This window comes from Pararge aegeria, chromosome 5 (genome assembly GCF_905163445.1).
Source record: "Pararge aegeria chromosome 5, ilParAegt1.1, whole genome shotgun sequence".
NCBI classification, from domain to species: domain Eukaryota; kingdom Metazoa; phylum Arthropoda; class Insecta; order Lepidoptera; family Nymphalidae; genus Pararge; species Pararge aegeria.
Genome location: NC_053184.1, coordinates 18,718,042 through 18,741,817, shown reverse-complemented (window position 1 = coordinate 18,741,817; position 23,776 = coordinate 18,718,042). Strand labels below are relative to the sequence as shown.

Here is a 23,776-nt window from a genome sequence, read left to right as displayed (position 1 = left end):
GTAATTAAAAAAACACTAAAACATATGGATATAGAATGTCCGAAACATGAAATGAATGACTAATTAATATTTTTGTGAAACAACTTAAAAACAAGCATATTTTTAATCTGTGGTTCACTACCAACGAAACTCGTTATGTCGTACATACGCGTGAAGCGTTCTTTCCACGATTACTTTCTTTTTATCTTAGAAAAACAAAAACAGAATTGTATTAACTAATAACATAACATAATGTATAACAGAACAGTATTAGATGAATTAAAAACTAAATGATAAATAAGCGAAATTGCAGAATTTTACATTCCTTCGATATTTTATCTTTCCAAGTTCAACCATTTTTTTCTTAGTTTTTGGTTATTAATTCATATTTTATTTGGAGTAATAACAGAAGTAGGTATTGGTATAATGCGGTACTAAACACCACCACAATGGTGTTTGATCCAATTCCATTATTTAGAAGATTTAAAGAACCCGATCACTTTATTTACACACAGGTGACATCACGCAGTTTGATGAGACCGTTCAAATATTAGTAAAGTAAATGTGGCGTCCTCTAGGTGAAAGTAATTAGTAGTGGGCTTCCCCATTGTTTTGGGTATTTATGATGGACTTATCATTTCAACTTGTCTCAGACTATACTGATCGGTTCCACTAACATTATATGCTTTGCTAGTTGGTGTGCTATAACTTTAAATTACATCGTCACTTAGGTACCTTCCATCAGCGTTACCAATGATAGTTGTTACTCACTTCTTGCAGAAGCACTTGTTGTTAGGGTTTGCGAGTTTCGACGCCAAGGCACTTTCGTCGATTTCATACAGGTAAGTGCTGATGTTGAAGATATTCCTCTCACCGACCAGGTTCACGTACAGAGATCTGTCAGTATAACAATACTATTAGAAACACATTGGCGACACCTAGCTTGTTAAGACACACAAAATCTCATTTAGGTAAAATATTTTAGTCTTGATTGAAGAAGATTTTATATGGTGGGTTATGCTTGTATACGCTGAAGCCAAAGTCTCTAAACCTAAAAGTGTAGTTTAGCTATCAATATCGCGCAAGATTTGAATAGTTTTTAGAAGATACAATAAACTCTCTTATCGTTTTATACAAAATTGCCATGATAAACGATCTGTAATGTTAAATATAAAGGTTTTACTTCGCAGTATTGATGGGTAGGTATATTATTAGCTATTTGGTTTTGGTACTACTAATAAAATAAAAGGATTTTTTGTGTGTATGGAATAACAGACTTTTCACTTCTCATTCTCTTAAAGGCGTACATTATTCTACTAGCCAAGCCCTTTCATTTGATACTCTTGTTGGGAGTTGTGAACAATAAAATGTGTTACGCCATTTCGTGACGGCGGCCATCTTGGGCAGATTTTCATCAAATATAGCTAAGGACACACCCGACTAATTCACCTTGCAAACAAACGAAAGAAAATAAAAATCGGTTCATCCGTTCGGGAAATACGGGACGCTACAAACAAACACAGAGCCACGTCAAATTTATAGCACTCAGTCGTTTTTCCGTCGAGGGTTTAAAATAGACTTTTCTATTAAAAAATCAAACCTGCATATTTCCGGTTCGAAAGTGTAAATCCTCTCAGGTACAATTTGGTTCAGTGGAGGGAATATCGAGCCATCGGAACCGTTGATCTGGCCACAGTAGGGGTCTCCCCAGTGCTTCATGCTCGCCGCACCGCTGTAGGCCACAATGTGACCCAGCTCTTGGATGTCCTCAGTGCCGCGGACCATGTCAAACGGACCGATTTCTGTTGTGTTGAGCTGGAAAAAGATTTTGTATGTAATAGATCTAACGGCGGCCGATTGGCACATTGGTCAGCGACCCTGCTTTCCGAGTTCAAGGCTGTGGATTCGAGTCCCACAACTGGAAAATGTTTATGTGATGACGAATAATGTTTTTCAGTGTTTATCTGTTTATAATAAGTATTTATGTACCTATATTATTCATTCAAATATTCATCAGTCATCTTAGTACCAATAACACAAGTTACGCTTACTTTGGGGCTAGGTGGCGATGTGTGTCTTGTTTTATTAGTCGTTATCACTTGGTTTAGGGTAAACGGGCATTAGTGCTTCATTAAAATCGGTTGAAAAACAGGGTAAAAAAGGGTACTTATTATTTCATATAGTTATATAATATGCGCCGACCTGATAAATTTTAAAGTGAGCTAGCTGCCCATTTTAAAATTGAACAGGCAGTTACAGTAAGTTCAATTTGCAATGTTTGAATAAATTGCTCAAAATTCAAAATTCATTTATTTCAAGTAGGCCTAATATAAGCACTTTTGAAACGTCAAGTCTGACTGTTTGTGTGTAGTGGCTCTACCACCGGTTCGGAAGGCAGATTGTACAGAGAAGAAGCCGCAAGAAACTTGCTCTTTTCCAATATCAACAATTTACATTTTAAAAATCATTTTCTATCTTGTGAGAGATGAAAGCGGAGCCGGATGCTTCCAAGCAACCTTGTCATTAAGAAATTCATCAATTTTATAGTAACCCCGCTGTAATATGTCGTAAGGAATAGGTCTAGACTTCAAAAACATCATCATCATCATCATCATCTGCATCCTATCAAATTGCGAGCGAGCTATTGCGAGTTCCTTAGCGGACTTCAAGTTTGCGTCAGACGCGTACTTTTTTTTACTTTACTCCACTAGTAGTACTAAGTTAGGCCTTGACTGCAATCTCACCTGGTGGTAAGTATAATACAGTGTAAGATGGTAGCGGGCTAAGCCAGGTTCCCAAGCCAGCGGCGCACTTACAATTTAAGAAAAAAACCTAGCTAGTAGAAATAGATTCTTGTACCTACTAGGTAAGGCAGATAGGTGCAAAAAATAAAACATCCTCATTATGAAACTAATAAAACCATAATAATATTATTTTTTAACAAAGGATTAAGAAAAATGAAACTACACCAAAAATAGGATGGCTGAACTTGGTGTCCTCTGTGTGTTTGTATGGTGATAACAATAAAGCACACCCGCCTAAGTTTTTGTGGGATTCTTCTTAGACCAGGGTGCTTATGGAACCCTCGTAGCTTTAGTTTTAAGTTTACGAATAAGGTTATCGCCATCATCTCACTACCGTTTAAACATTTACGCATCAAAAGTGCAATCTATGGGCCTACTTGAAAAAAGATATTTTTGTCTTCGACTTAGAATGAAATTCGACTAGTGTGGGGCACCGCAAAGATTTTTATCAAATTCAAATTTAAAACTTCTTTTTTCTTCTTCCGAAACTTCCGAAACCCCAACCTCAGTCCCTTTGAGCCCTAGGGTTTAAACTCTTTCTGGAAGAACCATCATTGTGAGGCTCGCCAGCAAGTCTGCTTTACGTTGTTACAAATAATCCGAAAAAACAAAGCATATCAAAACAATTTTTTTCTTGATTTTTTTGAAGTACCTATGTACAGAAGGAGCGCCTCGCGGCTTATTTTCTGTAGGTTCTACGGCGCCCACGTTGTGAAGCCTTGGACTACCAAATTGGCGTATGGCAATTATATTATATGCATAGCCTGAATGGATTTTCATAATTCTACTGCTTTGTCTGTAAGATGGTAACTAGCCACGGCCAAAGCCACCAGACCAGATACGATTCTGAAGTTATTAATTCCACATTTTTTCCTAATGTTGATCGAACCCGGGTACTCCTGAGAGTTCATCAAAACATTACAAGGCGTGTGACCTTGGCTTTACAAGATCATGATATTCTAATGACGATAGTATTTTAACAACGTGGCCCAAACCACTTTAGGTACAAACTTCTGGAGCATTTAGAACATAATCACTTTGGGAATAAACCTAAGCACTCTTGCTGTAAGTTACAGCCAAGTTTTGGGTCAAATAGAATTTCCTTATGCTTAGTTTCTTGAAGACCGATTGGAGCGGTGGGCAGCGAACCTGCTTTCTGAGTCACGGCTGTGGGTTCGATTCCTACAACTGGTAAATGTTTGTGTGATGAACATGATTTTTTTTCAGTGTCTGGGAGTTTATTTGTGTAATATGTGTACATTATTCATAAAAATATCAGCAGTCAGCTTATTACACAAGCTACGCTTACTTTGGGGCTAGTTGGCGATGTGTGTGTTACCGCAGTGTATTTATTTATTTAATACTAGCTGTTGCCCACGACTTCGTCTGTGTTTGATTTTGTTTTTTGATGTGGCATTAAATTTAGTTGTAGATCTAAAAAAATAAAAGTATTCAGTATCGCTAAGCCTTAAATGAGGGGTTCGCTGCTGTCCGCTGAGGAGTTCTATCCTTTATCTTCAACCACATTTACCACCACTATAGTACAAAAATAATTATTTAAATTGGTTATAATTGGTCAGAGTTATGGTGTAAAATTGTCATCCCTCATCCCCTCCCCCAAAGGAACCGAGCTTAATGTCGGGATAAAAAGTATCCTATATTACTTCTAACACTAAGAATATGTGTACAAAGTTTCATGAGGATCGGTTAAGTAGTTTTTGCGTGAAAGCGTAACAAACAAACTTACATTGATTGATTTATAATATTAGTAGGTATTAACTAAATTATTATTTAATCAAAAAGGGCAAATGGCCTAACCACTAGGCTATCACCGAAAGTAAAGCCAAAGCCTTAGGGCTTAGGGGGGCCGAGTCCGAATCCGGCTTCCAAAAATATAATAAAATGCTATTCGATCTAATTTCTAAAATGCCCCGATAAACGTGTACGTCAGAACAGCTGGTGGTAAGAAGTGAAATAAAATGAAACATGATCTATTATTGAGAAGTATTTTATACCTATGCAAAAATATTTAGTAGTTCAAAACGTAACAAAAATGAGACTAAAAATAAAATGCACCGCAGAGCTGATGTCAGGTTGGCGGGTGGAATCTGAACGGCGAAATATATTACTTTTGAAGTATATACATCAGATTTTAGTAGTCCTTTGATACCCGAAAAAGTACAATTAAGACGTTTTTTTTTTATTTGTGAATTCGGGAACGCCTACGGATATTATCATAGCAATGTTACTAATAAGTAGAGATCGGATACTTTGTAACATTGCTCTGATAATTTCCGTATATACGAGTGTTTTTATAGAATATAATTTATTTATTTCTTTCACATTTGTTTTATAAATACAAACTAAAATAAACTATGTAAAACTAAATAAAATCTAAAACGTCTTCGAAACCACCGCAGCGAGACACAGTTCCTAAGATGCTGGCAGCATTGCCCCTGGACGGCCGAACTAATTTGTTGGCCAACTGCCCGCTCTAGGATCACCGGTAGTTCTTTAAAAAGAGCTCGTGCCTCCGGACCCCACGGTCCCAAAGTCTCTACTCCAAAAGGCACAAAAATAAAGCTGCTATCCATGTTTTTATATCGAGATGAATACCAGACAACATCAACGAAGCCTGGTCAGGGGAAGTAAGTAAATAGAATCGAAGAAAATATGCTTACCGGCGAAAAACAAACCAATGATTATTCATTCATTATTTCATATCAACCCATTACCGGTCCACTACAGATCCCAGATCTCCTACCAAAATGAGAAGGGGTTAAGGCTGTTGTCCACTGCGCTGACCCAGTGTGGATTGGTGGACTATAATTATTGGTGCAAAGATTATGGAAGAAAAGTGCAAAGAAGAAGAAATGTCGTAAAACTGTGATAATCAACTTACGTGGTTAAACATCGAGAAATAAAACCCGTTGCCGTCATCTGCGAGTCGCATGTTTGGTTGTTTATCTGCCTTAATTTTTCCACACACCAAGCCTGAAATAAAACAAATCTAATTTAAAAAACGTTTGTTTACTTATGTACACGCGATAGAAGTTATACTTCTTTGGCGTAACAGGATAAAAATCTTTTCATTCTCTTTTCTCTTCTCTTCTTTTCAAAATTTTATTTTTCGCCTTATTCTGCGTTTGTAGTAAAAACTACTCTAACAATGGAAAAAGGTATTAATTACATTGAAAGATTTATTATAACGCATTATCTAGTTATCTCATTATCGGAAAACCAAGTTTCATCATTAAATTTGAGATTTTTGTTTGTACATTTAAAAAAAATAATTAAATCACCGGAATTAGCCCACAGACTTTGACAATTCAAAGCATACAGTGTCAAACTTCAGGGTGTCGGTTTTTCGTGACGGTGTGCGCGCGCATCGTAAACAATTACTCTCATCATTTTTCCCTAACGCACCAAAGGAAGTATGACTTCTAAATGCTCGTCTCATATATCTTTGTGGAACATTCCACATCACTCTGAAATGTCTGAGGTGCATGCCGGGGGTCGAGTTTATCCCACCAAAAGGATAGCCGAGGTATTAAGCACTAGGCTATCAGCACACATTTATTCAAAATTGATATTCAAATAACGAATTATTGAATTTTATTACCTAATAACTTTTAATTGACGGCCGAGTGGCGCAGTGGGCAGCGACCCTGCTTTCTGAGTCCAAGGCCGTGGGTTCGATTCCCACAACTGGAGAGTGTTTGTGTGATGAACATGAATGTTTTTCAGTGTCTGGGTGTTTATATGTATATTATAAGTATTTATGTATTATATTCATAAAAATATTCAACAGCTATCTTAGTACCCATAACACAAGCTACGCTTACTTTGGGGCTAGATGGCGATGTGTGTATTGTCGTAGTATATTTATTTATTTTTATTATTTTTTATTTTATTTATTTATAACTCGTATAAGAGGAGGATTTTTGGACGTCTTATGCAATTTTCCTGCTGTATGCATACCCTGGTGAGAAACCCAGTGCACGCCACTGGTGACATAGGCTATTGATGGAAAAACAAACATACTTTCGCATTTATAATATTAAAATTGTAGCGATCTCCACCTTACAGAACTAGATGGCACCATTAAAATCCTGCATCTCACTAGCGAAGTGTTCACTAAGAATGCCTATATATACAACTTCCAAAAATGAATGTACGGACTTCTATCCCCGAGCACGATCACCCGCTCGGCGGAAGATCTTCCTATTGTTACGGTCGAGCGTATCACCATAGCTCCCGTACAAAATATAGTAAGGCTTCTACTCTCTCTTCGCTATACAATATACGAATGTAAGAAATCTAACTGCAGATAAAAAACTTGTAATGAAAAAGTAATCAGTGAAGGCACTGAGGCATTATTGTCTTCGCTGATCAAGCGAAGTTGAGAGACAATTAATCTCGATGGTATTTATTATTATTTTGAGTAACATTTTCCTTTGAGCCAATGGACGATTCCAAGAAAATTCTTATTGCAGTTATACGAAATGAATATTACTTTAATATCATTATGTCAGACAGATGTCCAATAAATTCATCTATTGCTTTTTTTTTATAGTATTAATAGATAGACGAAACGGATGGATGCCTACTTGTGACCGGAAAGATTGCCTCAGAATAGAATAGAATAGTGAAACTTTATTGCAACACAACACAATAGGAAAAACACAAGGAAAACAGTAATAGTACGTAGTGCTAGGTTGCAAAGGCGGCCTTATCACTAAAAGTGATCTTTTAAAGGCAACCCAAGAGTGCGAAGCCGATGAAAAGGTGAAAAGTGGATGTTGCATGTTATAAACAATAAAATAAACTTACATGAAGATTCTATATTTATATAATAACTACAAAAATACCGGTATAAATGTATTTACACTAGAATGGATAATTATGATATATATTATCCTTCATACACGTAGAAACATTGCCGACGTTTGTCTCTTACTTAACATTGTTAGAGGGTCAATAGATAGTCCGGAATTACTTACTAAGTTAGATTTATTTGTACCCTCGCGATTACCTAGGCATAAAAAGATTCTGCACGTACCCTTAACTAAAACTAAGAATAGATTTAATTACTTTATAATCCGTGTCTCTCGCCTTCTTAATTCTGTTATATATGAATAGTGTACGTCGCAACTTAGTAGATAAACTGTTGCATGCTAGGTAAACTTAACACTTTGTTTTAGTTTGCTGCGTTTTTGCTGGGTTCTATCAGGTACCCTTGTTTATATAAGACTTATCTGTGGAAACCTGTTATTAGTTTTAAGTCATTCAATCTGTTAACTAGTTAGTATCTACAACTATTGGTTTTCCAATTAAAGAAAAAATAAAATAAAATAAAATAAAATATTAATGCTATTATAAACTTACATATTCCTACTCAATATTACATGCTCAATTACATAGATCTTCGTACGAGATTTGCACGCTCGCAATCGGAGAGTCGTTTTCACATCTCAAACTCAATACCGTCAAAGTAAAATGGGTTTAATGTTACTCTTTTTACAGTCGCAAATCATCTACTTCTAATTTTTGATTATCAAACGTTTAACCTAAAGCCGAATTATTGTCGGCTGATTAGAGCATTAATACAATATTTATAAGATCAATTTTACTCTGCTGTTAACGCATTTCGTTACTCTAAACGACTCCTCGATTGCGATATCTCGGATAAACCAACACCTAAGTTCAGTAAGTAGAGGATCTACTGGGCTCAGTAGTAATGGGTCTACATCAGTGGCGTCCACAGGGTTTTTGACCAGGGTATGCATAAAGAAGGAAGATGCCATAAAATGGAAAAATCCTTAGATTATATAAAATTTTTAGGGTTGGCAGAGCTTTTGTGCATGTATGAAGTGCACGCCACTGGTCTGCATAACCTCTATATAATGTCGCGACGTCGGCATTTACCACGAGATCAAAGAAGTCGTACATAATTGCTTTTTTATACAAGGCTGATACCTACAATCAGAAGATATATTATAAATATACTAAGACAATGCACTCATCGTCATCTATTCCCAAAGTAAGCGAAGCTAGTGTTATGGGTAGGTACTAAGATAACAGATGAATAATTTTATGAATAATATACATAAATACTAATAATATACAGACAAACACCTTTAGGGGGTGCGTTAGGTTTGATTGAATTAACACGCACAAAGACTTTCAAATCAGATGTATATATTATATATATATATTTAAATCTAACAAGAACACATTACACAGCAAAAATTGAGGACAACACGAAATAATATTATAAAAGAACACATAAAAAGTCTAATGATAGGTATAATGCGCATACAGTGTGTGAATGAATAAATAAAATAAACTGATATATATGTGTTGCCTACACACCCAGACACTGAAAAATATTTATGTTCATCACACAAACATATTCCAATTATGGGAATCGAAACCTCAGAAACAACCTCAGAAAGCAGGGTCACTGACCACTGCGCCAGTTGGCCGTCTACTATATATATCAAACTGTAGCAATATTCTTTTTAGGTTTATGTTATTTTAATAATAAGCTGTGATAGAGACAGCGGTCAACAACGGTGCCTGTTTAAATCTAGCCAACCATCATATACTGGATAATGTGAAGCGATATGTAATTAAAGAAAAGCTAGTAATAAGTTTTATATACGTGCCTAAGTTAAAACTCAGGTATTAGCTACACGTGAGACAATCATCCGTTCAGGAAAGCGGAGCGTGGGTCATTAAAAGTATCTTATAACGTAATTTCACGCTTCAGCGCTCAAATCTTCATGCAAAGCATCATCTAATGTCTTATTTCCTCTTCTAGCTATTTATTATTTTTCTAAATCACTACCTTCATATTTCTAGAAGCAACTAGGTAAATATTACCTTCAAGGTACTTCTAAGTTCAAGGTTTAATTTGAGGTCGTGACATTACTTTATTCGACTTTAAGTAGTATGCGATGATGACGACGTTGCGATATTTTTTTTGCAATTTCGAGTCTTCAGATTAAGTAAACCTTTTTGTATATGCCTACACTTGGAAGAAATATCAGTATAAATTATTACTAACTAGTTTTGCCCGCGACTTCGTCTCCGTTTGATTTTCTTTTCTGATGTGGCATTCAATCCAACCACATTTAGATCTACACATAGTTTGGGGAAACAAAAAACACATGTTATAACCTCTATAGTACAAAAATAATGATTTAAATGGGTTATAATTTGTCGGAGTTATGGTGTAAAATCGTCCGAGCTTAATGACGGGATAAAAAGTATCCTATATTACTTCTAACACTTCCAAGAATATGTGTACAAAGTTTCATGAGGATCAGTTAAGTAGTTTTTGCGTGAAAACGTAACAAACAAACTTACATTTACATTTATAATATAAGAAGGGATTTTAAATGACAATGTGAGATTGTGAAAACAAAAAGAACATCCTTTTGAGATTGTTATGGGTTTCTTCTTAGACCAGCACGGCTAACATGGGAAAATGACAATTATCTCGTCGGGATAAAGATAAAAGTGTACCGTCTCCCACAGCTTTATCAACATTCCGAGCACTGGCGCATAAAAAAAGGGGTTTAACTTCTCCTATTCCCCGTTCCCGTTTAACAGATGGACACTTCATCCTACAGACAGATATCTCTTTTCAGGGAATATAGATTTTGTCTCCTGCCTGGGTTAATTAGTAGTCTTTAGATTTTAATTTCCGAATGAAGTTAACGCTACCATCAGTGAGATGATAGCGTAGGTACACAGGTACCTACAGGTAACGATGTAGGTACGCAGTTTTTACGTAATGTACGCATCAAAAGTGCCATCTATGGCACGTAAAAAACGTGCATTACGTAATTTTAACCAGAATACTCAGTACCTAATACTTATACAAAAGTACAAAGTTTCAATAAATAACAAGTCCATCAAATTATCATTAGAGGTAAGTCTTGTTTGTCAACGTCACAATATTTTAGTAGGTAGAAAGTAGATAACTTCGTAATTTTATGTTTGCAGTTCGCAAAATTTCATTTAACTTGTTTCATTTTATTGGTTCACTCAAAGCCTATTTAGGTTCACCGTTACGGATGCTCCAGAAGTTTTCCCATCGGAACTTTTAAATATGTACGTGTGACAGATGAAAAATTATTGTTTATTAAAACCTGGAGGCAGTTTAAATTAACGTTACAGAGCCGGAAGTTTGTATGTAAACGATTTGCTGGATTCAGTAAACTTATTTCGATATAAAAAGGACGTCTTATTTATCTTCAAAGATATTTTCTTAAAATTTGGGATGAAGCTACAAATACTTTAAATGTAGACAGTATTTTGGTAACAGATTTTTCCTCCAAATGTAGGTAAGAGCACTTATAAAAATAACAGCTGCGAAATAAGTCGTTGTTTTCCTTTAAGACGTGAAGGGACCCTGATTTTTGGTCTAAAAATACGATTGTTCGTTTAAACGAACTTTGCGATTATGATGTTTTTCGAGGATCAAAAGTAGCCTATGTTACTCTCCGTCTTTTCAATTAAGCAACCGCTTAGTTAGGGTGTTAAAGGATACACAAAAAACACACATTCGCAATTATTATATTATTGGTTGGATTCTTGGATTGTTTCCGAAATCAAACGAAGAATGGCGATAGCTAAGGATGCGATGCTTAGGTTAACAAATATCTGGAAGAATCGTAGCATAACCATTATAACCAAATTACGACTGGTACAAGCACTAATCATTCCTATCTTCCTTTATGGCGTAGAAACTTCTGTTCGCGCCAGAGAAAGACAGCGAATTGATGCGAAATGTGGTACCGTGGACTGCCAAGCGCACAAATGTATAAATTCTTTCACAACTTAAATTCAAAACACGTCTTTCTACCATCTTCCTTCACAACATCCTTTGTTATTTTGGACATATCACACAACGTGGAAACGAGAGCATTGAAAAGTTGATGGGGATTGGAAATGTAGAAGGCAAACGTCCTCGTGGCAGATCTCTAACCCGGTGGTCAGATCTACTAATACAAATCGGTGCCTGCACCTTCTACAAGGCAGTATAAATGGCCAAGGACAGGTCCCGATGGAGAGACATTATATATCACAAGATTACTCGCAATAGCAGAGATCACGATATTCAGTCATGAAGGACCGACTAAAGAGAGAGAGTTGGATTGTTATGAAGAACTCAACGATTCAGAGAATGGATCAAAAAAGTGCAAATTCTAAAATCAAATCCAATCACTATCATGTAACAATCTTAAGATGTTACTCACTCAAAGCTGACGCTTCTCCAACACAGTTCAGAAAGATGCCGTCGAAGAACAGGTCTCGCACTTTGACCCTCAGGAACGGGTCGGTGAGGTTGCTGAAGAAGCTGCCGAGGGCTATATTGACCAGGCCCACGGCACTGGGCATCAAGTCGTTGACTGTCAGCAGAGCAGCCTGGAACAAAGATATGTGTTCTCAACAAGGCTAAACAACATGATTAAGAACATTCAGCCATTATTGTATGCAGTGCATTGTATCCAAAAACAGTGAAAACGCCCCGCGCATGCACACCCGCGGATAGTTGCTAGCTCACAAACTTTACCCATATTCCCCATTTTATAGTGAACGTTTAGAATTAGAGGTAAAATAATTACTGTCAACTGCTAAATGGTATGAAGTGACTGACCTGCTGACAATACACAGATCGCCATCTAGCCCCAAAGTAAGCGTAGCTTGTTTTGCGGGTACTAATATGACTGAATAATATTTTTATGAATAATATACATGCATGTGTGTGTGTGTATGTGTGTATGCGTGTGTTTGTGTTTGTGTATGTGTGTGTGTTTGTGTGTGCGTGCATACCTGCGTACGAACAATTTTAAAAATGGGAAAATGAACTCAAAGCTTTAGCAGGAAAGAGAAGGTTAAGGGAAGCAAGAGATCGACATTAATAGAAAAAGTTGGAAGAGGCCTTTGTCTTTAGAAAAACAGATACAGTTGCTGACAATATCAATTAAGTTATATTGTAAGAAAACTAAATGTATCTTAATAAAGGCTTATACATCACACACATGGCTATTTAAACTTAATATTTCGATCACAGATTATGCATAACTTTGGCCATTGTTACCCAAAGGAAGTTTTGTTTACTATATAAAGGTAGCTTGAAAAATAACTTGACAACCCTTACAATATTTAATGACTTAAAATACACACATATATGTGTGTGCTTTTTATTGTTTAATATTGGCTAGAACCATAACCTTTTTGCTATTGCCATTAAATTTTAAATGGGGGCCCATTTAAACTTAAAATATGGACAATCTTAACAAAGATATTTTACTTATTTCGGGTGTACTGTTTTGTGTTATGTTAAAAGGTGTTTAAGTGTTTCATTAGTCTTCAATTTTGTTTCACGTTAAGCCAGGACTTGGAAAATGCTTTGTAAATATCAACTTTGGTTTTCACTCCAAAGAAAAGTCTGAGCTTAGGGTAAGACGTTTTATACTGAGTTTCTTGCGGGCTCTTCTCGGTAGAATCTGCTTTCCGAACCGGTGGTAGAGTCACTACAAACATACATACTTGACGTTTCAAAAGTGCTTATAAAGTAGGCCTACTTGAAATAAATGAATTTGAATTTATAAACCTTAGCCTTAGATAGATAAATAGATGAAGTCTTTATTGAACATAATAATACATTAGTACAAGTAAGCGGTGATAGCCTAGTGGTTAATGCTTCGGCCTGCCTTTCGGTGTACCGAGTTCGATCCCCAGCACGCATCTCTAAATTTTATGTGCGCTTTTAATTTATATTTCCAGCAAACCTGAGGGTTCTACATACCACAGAATTAAGAACATTCAGCGATTATTGTATGCAGTGCATTGTATCCAAAAACAGTGAAAACGCCCCGCGCAAGTCTTACTTCACACCCGCGGATAGTTCCTCGCTCAAAAACTTTACCCATTTTCCCCAGTTTATGGTAAACGTTTAGAACACCTGCAGGGCTAGCACGGGCGGGGGATAAAAATTATATCCCCAGATTATATCCCCTGACAAGGGATATAATTAACGTGCCCACCTGCTATATCACTGGAACATGGAATAGGAGAAGTTCACCCCCGTTTATTAATACACATATTTTATTTGGATATTATTTCCACTTGTGCGCCAGTGATCTGCGAGTTGATAAAGCTGTGGGAGAAGATACATTTATATCTTTTCCCGGGGAATATAGTCTTCTGCCCATGGTAGACGTGCTGAGGGTTCTATATAATATTCTCAAATAAGTTCGAAGCCCACCAGTCCGTATTTGGCCAGCGTAGTGGACTACTTTCAGCCTAAATCCTTATCATTATGAGAGGATCCTGTAGCGGTGTGGTGAAGGGTCGTTACTGAGTTATATCTACTTGTGAAAACTTTTTTATGTATGTATTTATTTAGCTCTAGTTTTATGTCAGTTCCTTCATTAAGCGCGCCAACCCGCGTTAGATTAGCAAGGTGGGTCTAAGCACTTTGCCCTTCTGCAAGAGTGAGCCTCGTGCTTAGCTTGGCACACTAATAAGGCGATGATAAAGAGCAAAAATATACAGTAGATTGAAATTAGAAAAAAAAACATTTATTCAAATAATAATATTATAAGCGTGTATTCATAGAATAAGATATGAAGCAATAATTGTATTCATAAAGTAATTACTTTTTTATGCAGCAATTACTTCTTCTTCATATAAAAAAACTTCCACAATTCATAAGGTACAATTTGCGCAAAACGGAAAATTATTATGTAATTTAGAAGCCTTGGACTTGAAGCCGCGCAAAAACTTTTAAGATCATTATTAAATTAAGTAAAAAATGAGATAACGTGACCCTCCTATACACGTATATCGCGTCATTCCATACCAACATACAAACTTAGTATATACACATAAATAATATAGAAGTGCTATCTATAAGTAAGAAATAACAGTCTAGAAGTACTAATGTCATATTGACCCATTTTCGCCTTCTACAGGGCACTGGTTCCTACTACAATGAGAAGAGTTTGGGCTGTAGTACACCACGTTGGTGTGGATTGGTGGACTTCACACACGAACATTATGGAGAACTCTTAGCCATGCCAGCCAGCATCGTAAACCAGCATGCCGCATGCTGGTTCCCCTACGATGTTTTCCATCAACGTTAAAGCAAGTGAGTTAAAACGCACATAATTTAAAAAAGTTAGAGGTTCGTGCCGGGGTCGGAACACGGCCTTTCTCATAGTGAAGCCGAAGTCCTAACCATTTTTCTTCGCATAAAGTTATTATCATCATCAGCCGATAGACGTATACTCCCGTGACCCGTGCCCTATAGTTTACCCGTGCCCTATAATGGGTCGACTTGATGATGATGGATGTACATAGGTACAATTTTCCATACAGCTAAAGTAAAACATCCTTGCAATCTAAATAAAGTTGTAATAAAATATACGAGTGAATAATCCATGGAAAAAAGATCCATCATAAAAATGTAACCACAAAAAACGCGGGTATAATTTTATTGCTCTCGTGATATAATATTATTATTTATTAAAATTCAGAGTTTTTATTGAGTAAAACAATTTCATTTGCCAACGTTTGCTCCTTTGCATATTTTTTATATTGTTTTAAATTGAAAACACAATTATTTTATTTTGATTTGCGACTAAAAGTTTACCCGTGGTTTACCTTATTCGAAAATATTACAACAGTTATATTTTTTTTACTGTTTAAAATTACAATTGTTTTTTTTACGTCCTCTTGTTAATGTATATTTAGTGAAGAAGGTAAACTTGTCTACCTTCCTGGCCCCTGGAGTGGAGAGCGCTGTGGTTTTATTTTTATATGGGAAGTCTCGGGTTCTATTCCAGAATTTCTTAATTTATCTGGCCTGTTATGATTGGAACTTACAGCCATGGCTTGTTGCCAACCATACCGATAAACACGTGCTACCAAGCGATTTGGAGTTGCGATATGATTCCGCTTAGGAACCTATGAGATGTATGAGTTTATTATTTATTTATTAATTTATTAAGAGCACTATCAACATGCATATTACACGTTTATTAACACACAAAAACATGGACTGATGTGCACGTCAATTACAAGTGCACATAGCATTGACAAAGCGTCGTGTAAACTTAATTTGACAAAAAAATTAACTCACCGATAAGTGTTCGGTGAGGTTTTTTCTAAAAGCTGTGGGTGAGTCATGGAAGATATCGATGCCAGGTATCTTTTTAGATAACTCGTTGTATTTCGCAAGAATACGTATAATAGGCGCTTGTTTTCCGAGATGGGATTTAGTAAATGGTACATAAAAAAATTTGTGGATTTGCAACTTCTAGTGTACCGGTGCTTCAGAGATATATGCTTGAGGAGGTCGTTACATGGGTTAAATATATATCTTTTTGGAGTTTACTCCTTAAGTACGATTGTCGGTCGAAACACACACAAAAAGAGTTTATTTAGCTGAACAAAGATTAATACCATATGAAAGGGTAAATTAAAAATCCTGTGCAATTTATTCACACACGGCGGAAGTGTAACTTCTTAAAAGTAGCCTACGGGAGACTGAGGTGGATATAGAGTATCAAAACTATTAGGATAAATGTAATGTTTATTATCGTACATCGGAGCTGACACACACTTTTTTATTTTTTATTCTACTACTACTAAGTTAGCTCTTGACTGCAATCTCAACTGGTGGTAAGTGATGATGCAGTCTAAGATGGTAGTATGGTAGTCATACCCCTAATCGGTTTCTACGCGACATCGTACCGGAACACTTAATCGCTTAGCGGCACGTCTTACCAGACCAGACCAGAGAAAATTCAGAAATTATAAATTCCCAAATGCCCCTGCCAGGAATCGAACGCAAGACCTCCTGCTTAAATTCACAGGGCTTACTGTTGCGGTGAGGGAGGTCGTAAAAATAGGACCTCGCCGAACACGTTAGCCCACTAGCATCTCAGACTGCATCATTACTTACCAACTCAATTTTCAGTCGAGGACTATACTGTAGTGGAATAAAAAAGATGGGTAGTGAAACCTTTAATTTGATAACAAACTGAATACATTTCAGTAGTTAATACAGGATTTATGGCCATTATAAAAATGTAAGATGCGATAAAATTGTCAAAACCTCTTCCTATACGAGTTATTTAAAGCGTATTCATGGAAGTAAGCCAGAAGTAACCCAGAGTGTAAGCGATTTAGTCCTTATCACGCAATGAGTACGTACGTAGTATTCGGAAATATAATAAAACACGAGTGCAGTAATGTTAATTAAAACACACGTGTTTAATATGTTGGATATACTAGCCTGCATTGTAATAAGATCAACGTTACGAGTGATTAAATACACATATATTAAGTCAAGATCACAATAGCTGTGCACAATTATTGAGGAATTTTTAAATGACCCCAGCTACTTGGAAACTATCGGCTAAGCATCGGTTACAGGTAAGGAACAATAATGATGACTAAATGGTAACATGTTAATGTTGGAACAGAGCACTTGCTGAGTTCCATGCTAGCTTCTTAACCGGTAGTACTTCTTAATACGCTATGCTACTAATTGACATCACAACGGACCATTAAATGGCTTAGCGGCACGTCTTTGTCGGTAGGGTGGTAACTATCAACGGCAAAAGCCTCCCCCCAGAACATACCAGAGAGCCGGGAATCGAACCTCCTACTCAAATTCAGAGCGCTCACAGTTGCGAGAAGTCGCCAAAAGGTCCAGATTGGTAGACTTCACGCGTTTGAGAACATTATGGAGAACTCTCAGGCATGCAGATTTCCTCGCGTTGCCTTCCTTCACCGTCAAAGCAAGTTATAATAAATTGCTTAAATTAAAAAGCACATACAGCTCCGAAAGTGAGAGGTGCGTGCCGGGGCTGGAACACGGTTCCCCGAAAGTGAAGCCGAAGTTTTGACCACAAGGTTATCACAGCTTAAACGTTAAAAAATATGCTATTGACGTGGAAGTGCGGTTATTAACGACAAATGAGCGTACAAAAGTGGGTATTAACCATTGAACATTGTAATACAACGTTTAACTATTGTGTTTTTACCATTGAGCTATTACATATAGCTAAAGAGCTAGCGGCGTAAAACACTAAATTTAAAATACATTTATTTTAAGTAGGCCTGGATTATAACGTTTTTTTTAAAAGTCAAAAGGAGTCAAAAGTCAAAGGGCTTCGGTTTCACTTTCGGGGAGCCGAGTTCGAATCCTAGCACGCGACTCTAACTTTTCTAAGTAATGTGCGTTTTAGGCAATTAAAATATCACTTGCTTCAACGGTGAAGGAAAACATCGTGAGAAAACCCGCATGCTTGAGAGTTCTCCATACTGTTCTCAAAGGTGTGTGGAGTCCACCAATCGGCACTGGGCCAGCGAGGTGGATTACGGTCTTAAACCCTCCTCCAACCCGTGCCTTGTACCGGTGATGGGTTGATATGAGGATATGATGAAAGTTCATATATAACTAAACATTCAGTGAATATTTCAAGTGCCCACAGTTGCCGTTATCAATATCGAGCAAAAACGAGAAAAATAAAACAAATTTGTTGTACGGGAGACTAACTCAAATATTTATTTTATTCTGTTTTTTTAGTTTTCTTGTTATAGCGATAAAAGAAATACATCATCCGTGAAGATTTCAAATGTCTAACTATCATAGACAGACCGGCAGTTAGACGGAAGGTTGGGTGTAAATTATTGCTCTAACCAGATTGCTCTTCTAATAATTTAAAATGACATTGTGAGATGGTGATAACAAAAAAAAAACACCCGGCTAAGTTTGTTGTGGGCTTCTTCTTAGACCGGGACGCGTTTGGAACCCTCGTAGCTTTAGTTTTAAGTTTACGAATGTGGTTATCGCCATCATCTCACTACCGTGTAATTCTTATGTACGCATCAAAAGTGCCACCTATGGGCCTACTTGAATAAAGATATTTTTGACTTTGACTTTGACTTTGGTCCCATTTTACATATTGGGTACGGAACCTTACAAAAGAACCAAATTTCCGCCAGCTCCTTTGCTACTTCAATGTACTTACTCTAGGTTTTTGCTGTGTATTGTGAAGTAGGTGCAATCAATTGTGCGTCACTCTCAATAGATTTTATAACAACTCGCCGACCTCGCAAGAACACGCTGGCCTAGGTTAGGTCTCGCGTTGCATATTTACTTTCCTTTAGCATCTAGTTCCACACCATATACATATAACGAGAAAAATATTGTATTAAATCAAATCCATCATCATCATCAAATTCAAATTCAAAATTTCTTTATTCATGTAGGGCTGTCACAGGCACTTATGAAGCGTTCATACATATATATATGTTTACATAATTGTAATGGGATGGTGATAACTTCGTTCGCCAACTTAAACCTAAAGCTACGAGGGTTGCAAACGCGCCCTGGTCTTAGAAGAGCCTACAACAAACTTAGCCGGTAAATTTTTTTTTGCTATCACCATCTCACAGTTTATTTATATTAAGCTATGAAGCTATAGAAATTAATCATCATATCAACCCAATACCGGCCAACTACAAAGCACGGTTCTCCTCCCAAATTGAAAAGAGTTTAGGCCGTCGTCCAACTCGCAGGTCCAGTGCAGATTGCTAGACTCCACACGCCTTTGAGAACATTATGCAGAACTCTCAGGTATGCAGGTTCCCTCACGGTGTTTTCCATCACCCTTGTAAGTGATATTTTAATTACTTAAAACGCACATAACTTAGAAAAGTAAGAGATGCTTGCTGGGATTCGAACTCGGCACCCCGAAAGTGAAACCGAAGCCACTAGGCTATATTCACCGCTTAAATCTTCAATTAAATCTCTACTAATATATATAAATATTATATTATAGTTTTAAACTTAAGCTTTGTATAGAAAAGTACTATTCTATACATTAAAAAGCTTGGGTGTGAATTGCTGCGCTAACTGGTTGGATGCTCTTACCAATATAATTTAAAATGACAATGTGAGATGGTGATAGCGAAAAAGAACACTCAGCTAAGTTTGTTGTGAGTTTCTTCATGGACCAGGGCGCGTTTATGTGTCATGGTTATCGAAATCACCTCACTACCATGTACACATTTCTCATGTAATGTACGATCATAAGTGCCATCTATGGGGACTACTTGAATAAAGATATTCTTGATCTTGACTTTGAATACGGTGGAGCAGTGATAGCCTAGTGGGTAAGGCTTCAGCATCCCTTTTCGGGGCCCGAGTTTTAATTTTATAAAAATATCACTTGCTTTAACGGTGAAGGAAAACATCGTAAGGAAACCCGCATGCCTTATAGTTAGTTCTCTACGAAACCAAACTATGCTTCGCGAAACATACTTGATGAGCTTGAAGTAATTATTGAATTACCTACACATAATATATAATTAAATTGATTATTGCAGGTTTTGAAGGTCAACCAATCAGGTTCTTGGTTTTGAGGTAGTCAAGATTCCATGATATACGTCGGTTGAAAATTTTTAGTCTTTTAAGATCGGGTTTTTACGAGCATCGCCGAATGAGACAGTGATCATAATTATAATAAAAAAAATTTAGATAGTATAGACTTATTCACCGATGGTAACACCGCGGCATGGGAAAACAAATGAATTTTGCGCAAAATATACGAATGTTCCAGAAATGTTATGTTATTTCAGGTCTATGTTACTCTCCGGCCTTTCAACTATCTGTATGCCAAAAATCAAGACGTTTAGTTAGGACGTGAATGCAGTCAGATTTTTCGTATAAAACACGAATGTTCCTTTAAAGCACTCTTGAGAATTTGATGTTTTCCTAGGTCTAAATTTGTGTACAGCAGAATTGGCACCGTTTGATAGTTTAGCCATCGATATTACTTAGTTACTTAACACGAACGGACAATAATGTCATGCCAAAACCTTAATATTATTACTGACATATTAAGGAGCGGTTACACGCTTCATAGTGAGAGCTGCTGGCCTAATAATACTTTTTAACTGTATTTCTGCCACGTGGGTCGTCAGCACGATCGATTAAATCTCATACTGATCGCGCAATTATGTATGTAGACGACAGCAAACGAGTTGCTAGGAGCCGCTTATTCCGCTGACATTAACTGACCAAGTCAACAAAACCAGACCGGGGCAAGTTTGGAACCCTCGTAGCATTAATTTTAAGCTCACAAATATGGTTATCCCATCATCTCACTACCATGTACAAATTTCTCATGTAATATACGCATCATAAGTGTTACTATGGGTCTACTCGAATAAAATTATTTTTGTGTTTGACTTTGACGCCTTGAGCCTCGCAAGCTTGCACCTTGTGACCAAGCCATTAGTAAATTATAATGCTGTCGTGCGTCTATAGCTTTTATGTCGAAACATAGTCACGCGATTCGTTACTATTAGTAGTACATTTTTATTATCTGTTCATGTCGAAGTACGTTAATTCCCACGTCTATTGCATCTTTGCATTTTTGTGCTGCCATGTTTGGTGGTTATCATGTAAGACTGCGGGTCATGAAGTCCTAAGCTTGGTTCTCGTATGGGGCTAAGAATTGTGTTGTGGTCTTAACTTGTCGGGCTTGGCTTACGTAAGAGGTCATAATCGTGAGTTTTCTTTAACTTGCTCGGTAGTTTTCTTTAAGTCTTTCAAGGTAGGGGTCATTATCACATTACATTATTTTGACAGCCGATTGTCGCAGTGGGCAGTGACCCTACTTTCTGAGTCCAATGCTGTGGGTTCGATTCCCACAAATGGAAAATGTTTGTGTGATGAACATGAATGTTTTTCAGTTTCTGGGTGTTTATCTGTATATTTGATTCATAAAAATATTTATCAGTTATCTTGTACCCATAACACAAGCTACGCTTGCTTGGGGGCTAGATGGCGATGTGTGTATTATTGTGTAGTATATGTATTATTTATTATTGTTATTTATTATTATGACTTCACATAAACGCTGTAAGCGATTTGTCCGTGATGTGGCTGGCATAAAGAAATGCAAAACAATTGCAAGAAGTTGACTCTAACAGTACCGTTCGGGTACGAGCTTAGAAACCGATTAGGAGTATGGGGTAAACATAAAAACCGTACCCCTAACAGGTTTGCCCTCTACCATCTTAGACTGCATCACCACTAACCATCAGGTGAGTTTACAGTCAAGTGCTAACTTTTACTACAGTCATCAGCATCATATCAACCTATGACCGGCCGACTACAGAGCACGGGCCGGGTTAAGGCCGTAGTCCACCACACTGGCCCATTGCAGATTGGTGGACTCCACACACCTTTGAGAACATTATGGCGAACTCTCAAGCATACAGGATTCCTGACGATGTTTTCATTCACCGTTGAAGTAAGTGATATTTTCGTTACTTAAAACGCACATAACTTAGAAAAGTTAGAGGTGCGTTTCGAACTCGGCCCCCCGAAAGTGAAGTCGAAGTTCTAGTCACCGCTCTACTACTACTGCTACCAGTTTCGTGCACTAGGTTTCTTACCAGGGTATGCATATAGCAGTAAATTGCATAAAACGGCAATAAATCTCCTCCTATACGAGTTATATGTACATTTTAGGGTATGCAGTGCTTTCGTGCATGTATGAAGTGCACGCCACTGACTGCTACAGACTACAGAAAAAGATAAATAAACTTACCATGTATGAATAGTTGATGACAGTGACTTCGTCATCTTGTGTCAGAACTCCTGACGCTTCCTTGTCGAAGTAGAATGTTTTCTTCAGCATGTATCTGATTGTGTCATTTTCTCCGTAGCTAAGAATCCTCCTCTCTCTGTATTCTCTGCAAAAAAAATTTCACTCAAGAGTTAATAAACTTAATCCGTCTGTTTGTTGGTTTTTTTGAAAGCTTTATTGTAATCACACATATTATACAAAGTGAACACAGACACAGAAGAAACTTAGAAGAGAAATTAGAGCATGCAAAGGCGGTCTTATCTCTAAAGCGATCTCTTCCAGACAACCTTTAACGGCAGGAAAGACGAAGGAACGGGTTGGTGCAGCAATATAAGTTCAAAATATATATGTTTATATATACATACAATTATATATACATGTATATTTTTTTTTATATAATTAACTACTTACTCATACATTCTAATACTACACACATTATACATAATATTTATAAGTATGTACATATTTATTCAGTATACTACATACTATAATATTACATAGATAAGAAATGGTTTTCCAAACCATTTTTGAATATATTTAGAGAGAGGGACTGCCGTATATCAGCAGGCAGGGAATTCCAGAGTCCGACACAATTCAACGTAAAAGGTTTATAGTATTTTGTTAGTATTGAAAAAAATGAAATTTTTTTTTATTGTGGCAACATAATAAGTAATACACGAACAAAAAGTATGGACGGTCTCTGCTGCCTAATTAAGGTAACCCTGTGCTATAGGCATCAGCGACCTACCCTCCTTAATATTGATTAAGTACTAAAATAACAAAATCAGTGCATTCTTAATCAACTAATTTACTTTATTTGTGTTTGTGCGTGCATGTGTGTAATTGCGTGTGTGTGATTGCGAGTATGCGAGTGTGGTGTGTGTGGCGTATTTCGTTAGTATAGTATTTAGGTATAAAACAAAAGACGAGCAGCCTTTTTTGTGTGTATGTGTGTGTATTTTTTTTTTCTATAGTACCTAATTGACGGATCCTGCGTTGACGTGATGGTAAGTGAAACAAACACGTCCTGTGACGTGTCGCCCTGTGTCCATCAACCTGAGGCGTAGGTGTTAAACCTCATGCGCCTGTAATAACACCGGCAACCACGCCCTTGAGACCGGAACACAGCATTGCAACAATTACAACAATACTTACCCGGACGAGCTCTGTCACATAAAGCTCTCCTGCCTCTGCATATTTTTATTATAAAAAAAAAATAGTTCCTGAGATAAGTGCGATCCATGAAACAAACTGTTCAGCTTTATAATTGGTATAGTTAGTATAATACGTGTT

The 23,776-nt window shown here is 36.9% G+C and overlaps 1 protein-coding gene across 1 annotated transcript in view; it reads right to left on the bottom strand.

Moving 5' to 3' along the window:
- The window catches only part of LOC120624092 (sensory neuron membrane protein 2-like), a 36,509-nt gene that overhangs the window by 2,918 nt on the left and 9,815 nt on the right, over window positions 1-23,776 (bottom strand). The window contains exons 4-8 of the mRNA XM_039890436.1: window positions 22,445-22,589; window positions 12,056-12,224; window positions 5,686-5,777; window positions 1,580-1,794; window positions 751-876 (exon numbers count right to left, since the gene is read on the bottom strand). Coding sequence (XP_039746370.1) covers window positions 751-876; window positions 1,580-1,794; window positions 5,686-5,777; window positions 12,056-12,224; window positions 22,445-22,589 — 747 coding nt within the window. The remainder of the gene's footprint in view (window positions 1-750; window positions 877-1,579; window positions 1,795-5,685; window positions 5,778-12,055; window positions 12,225-22,444; window positions 22,590-23,776) is intronic.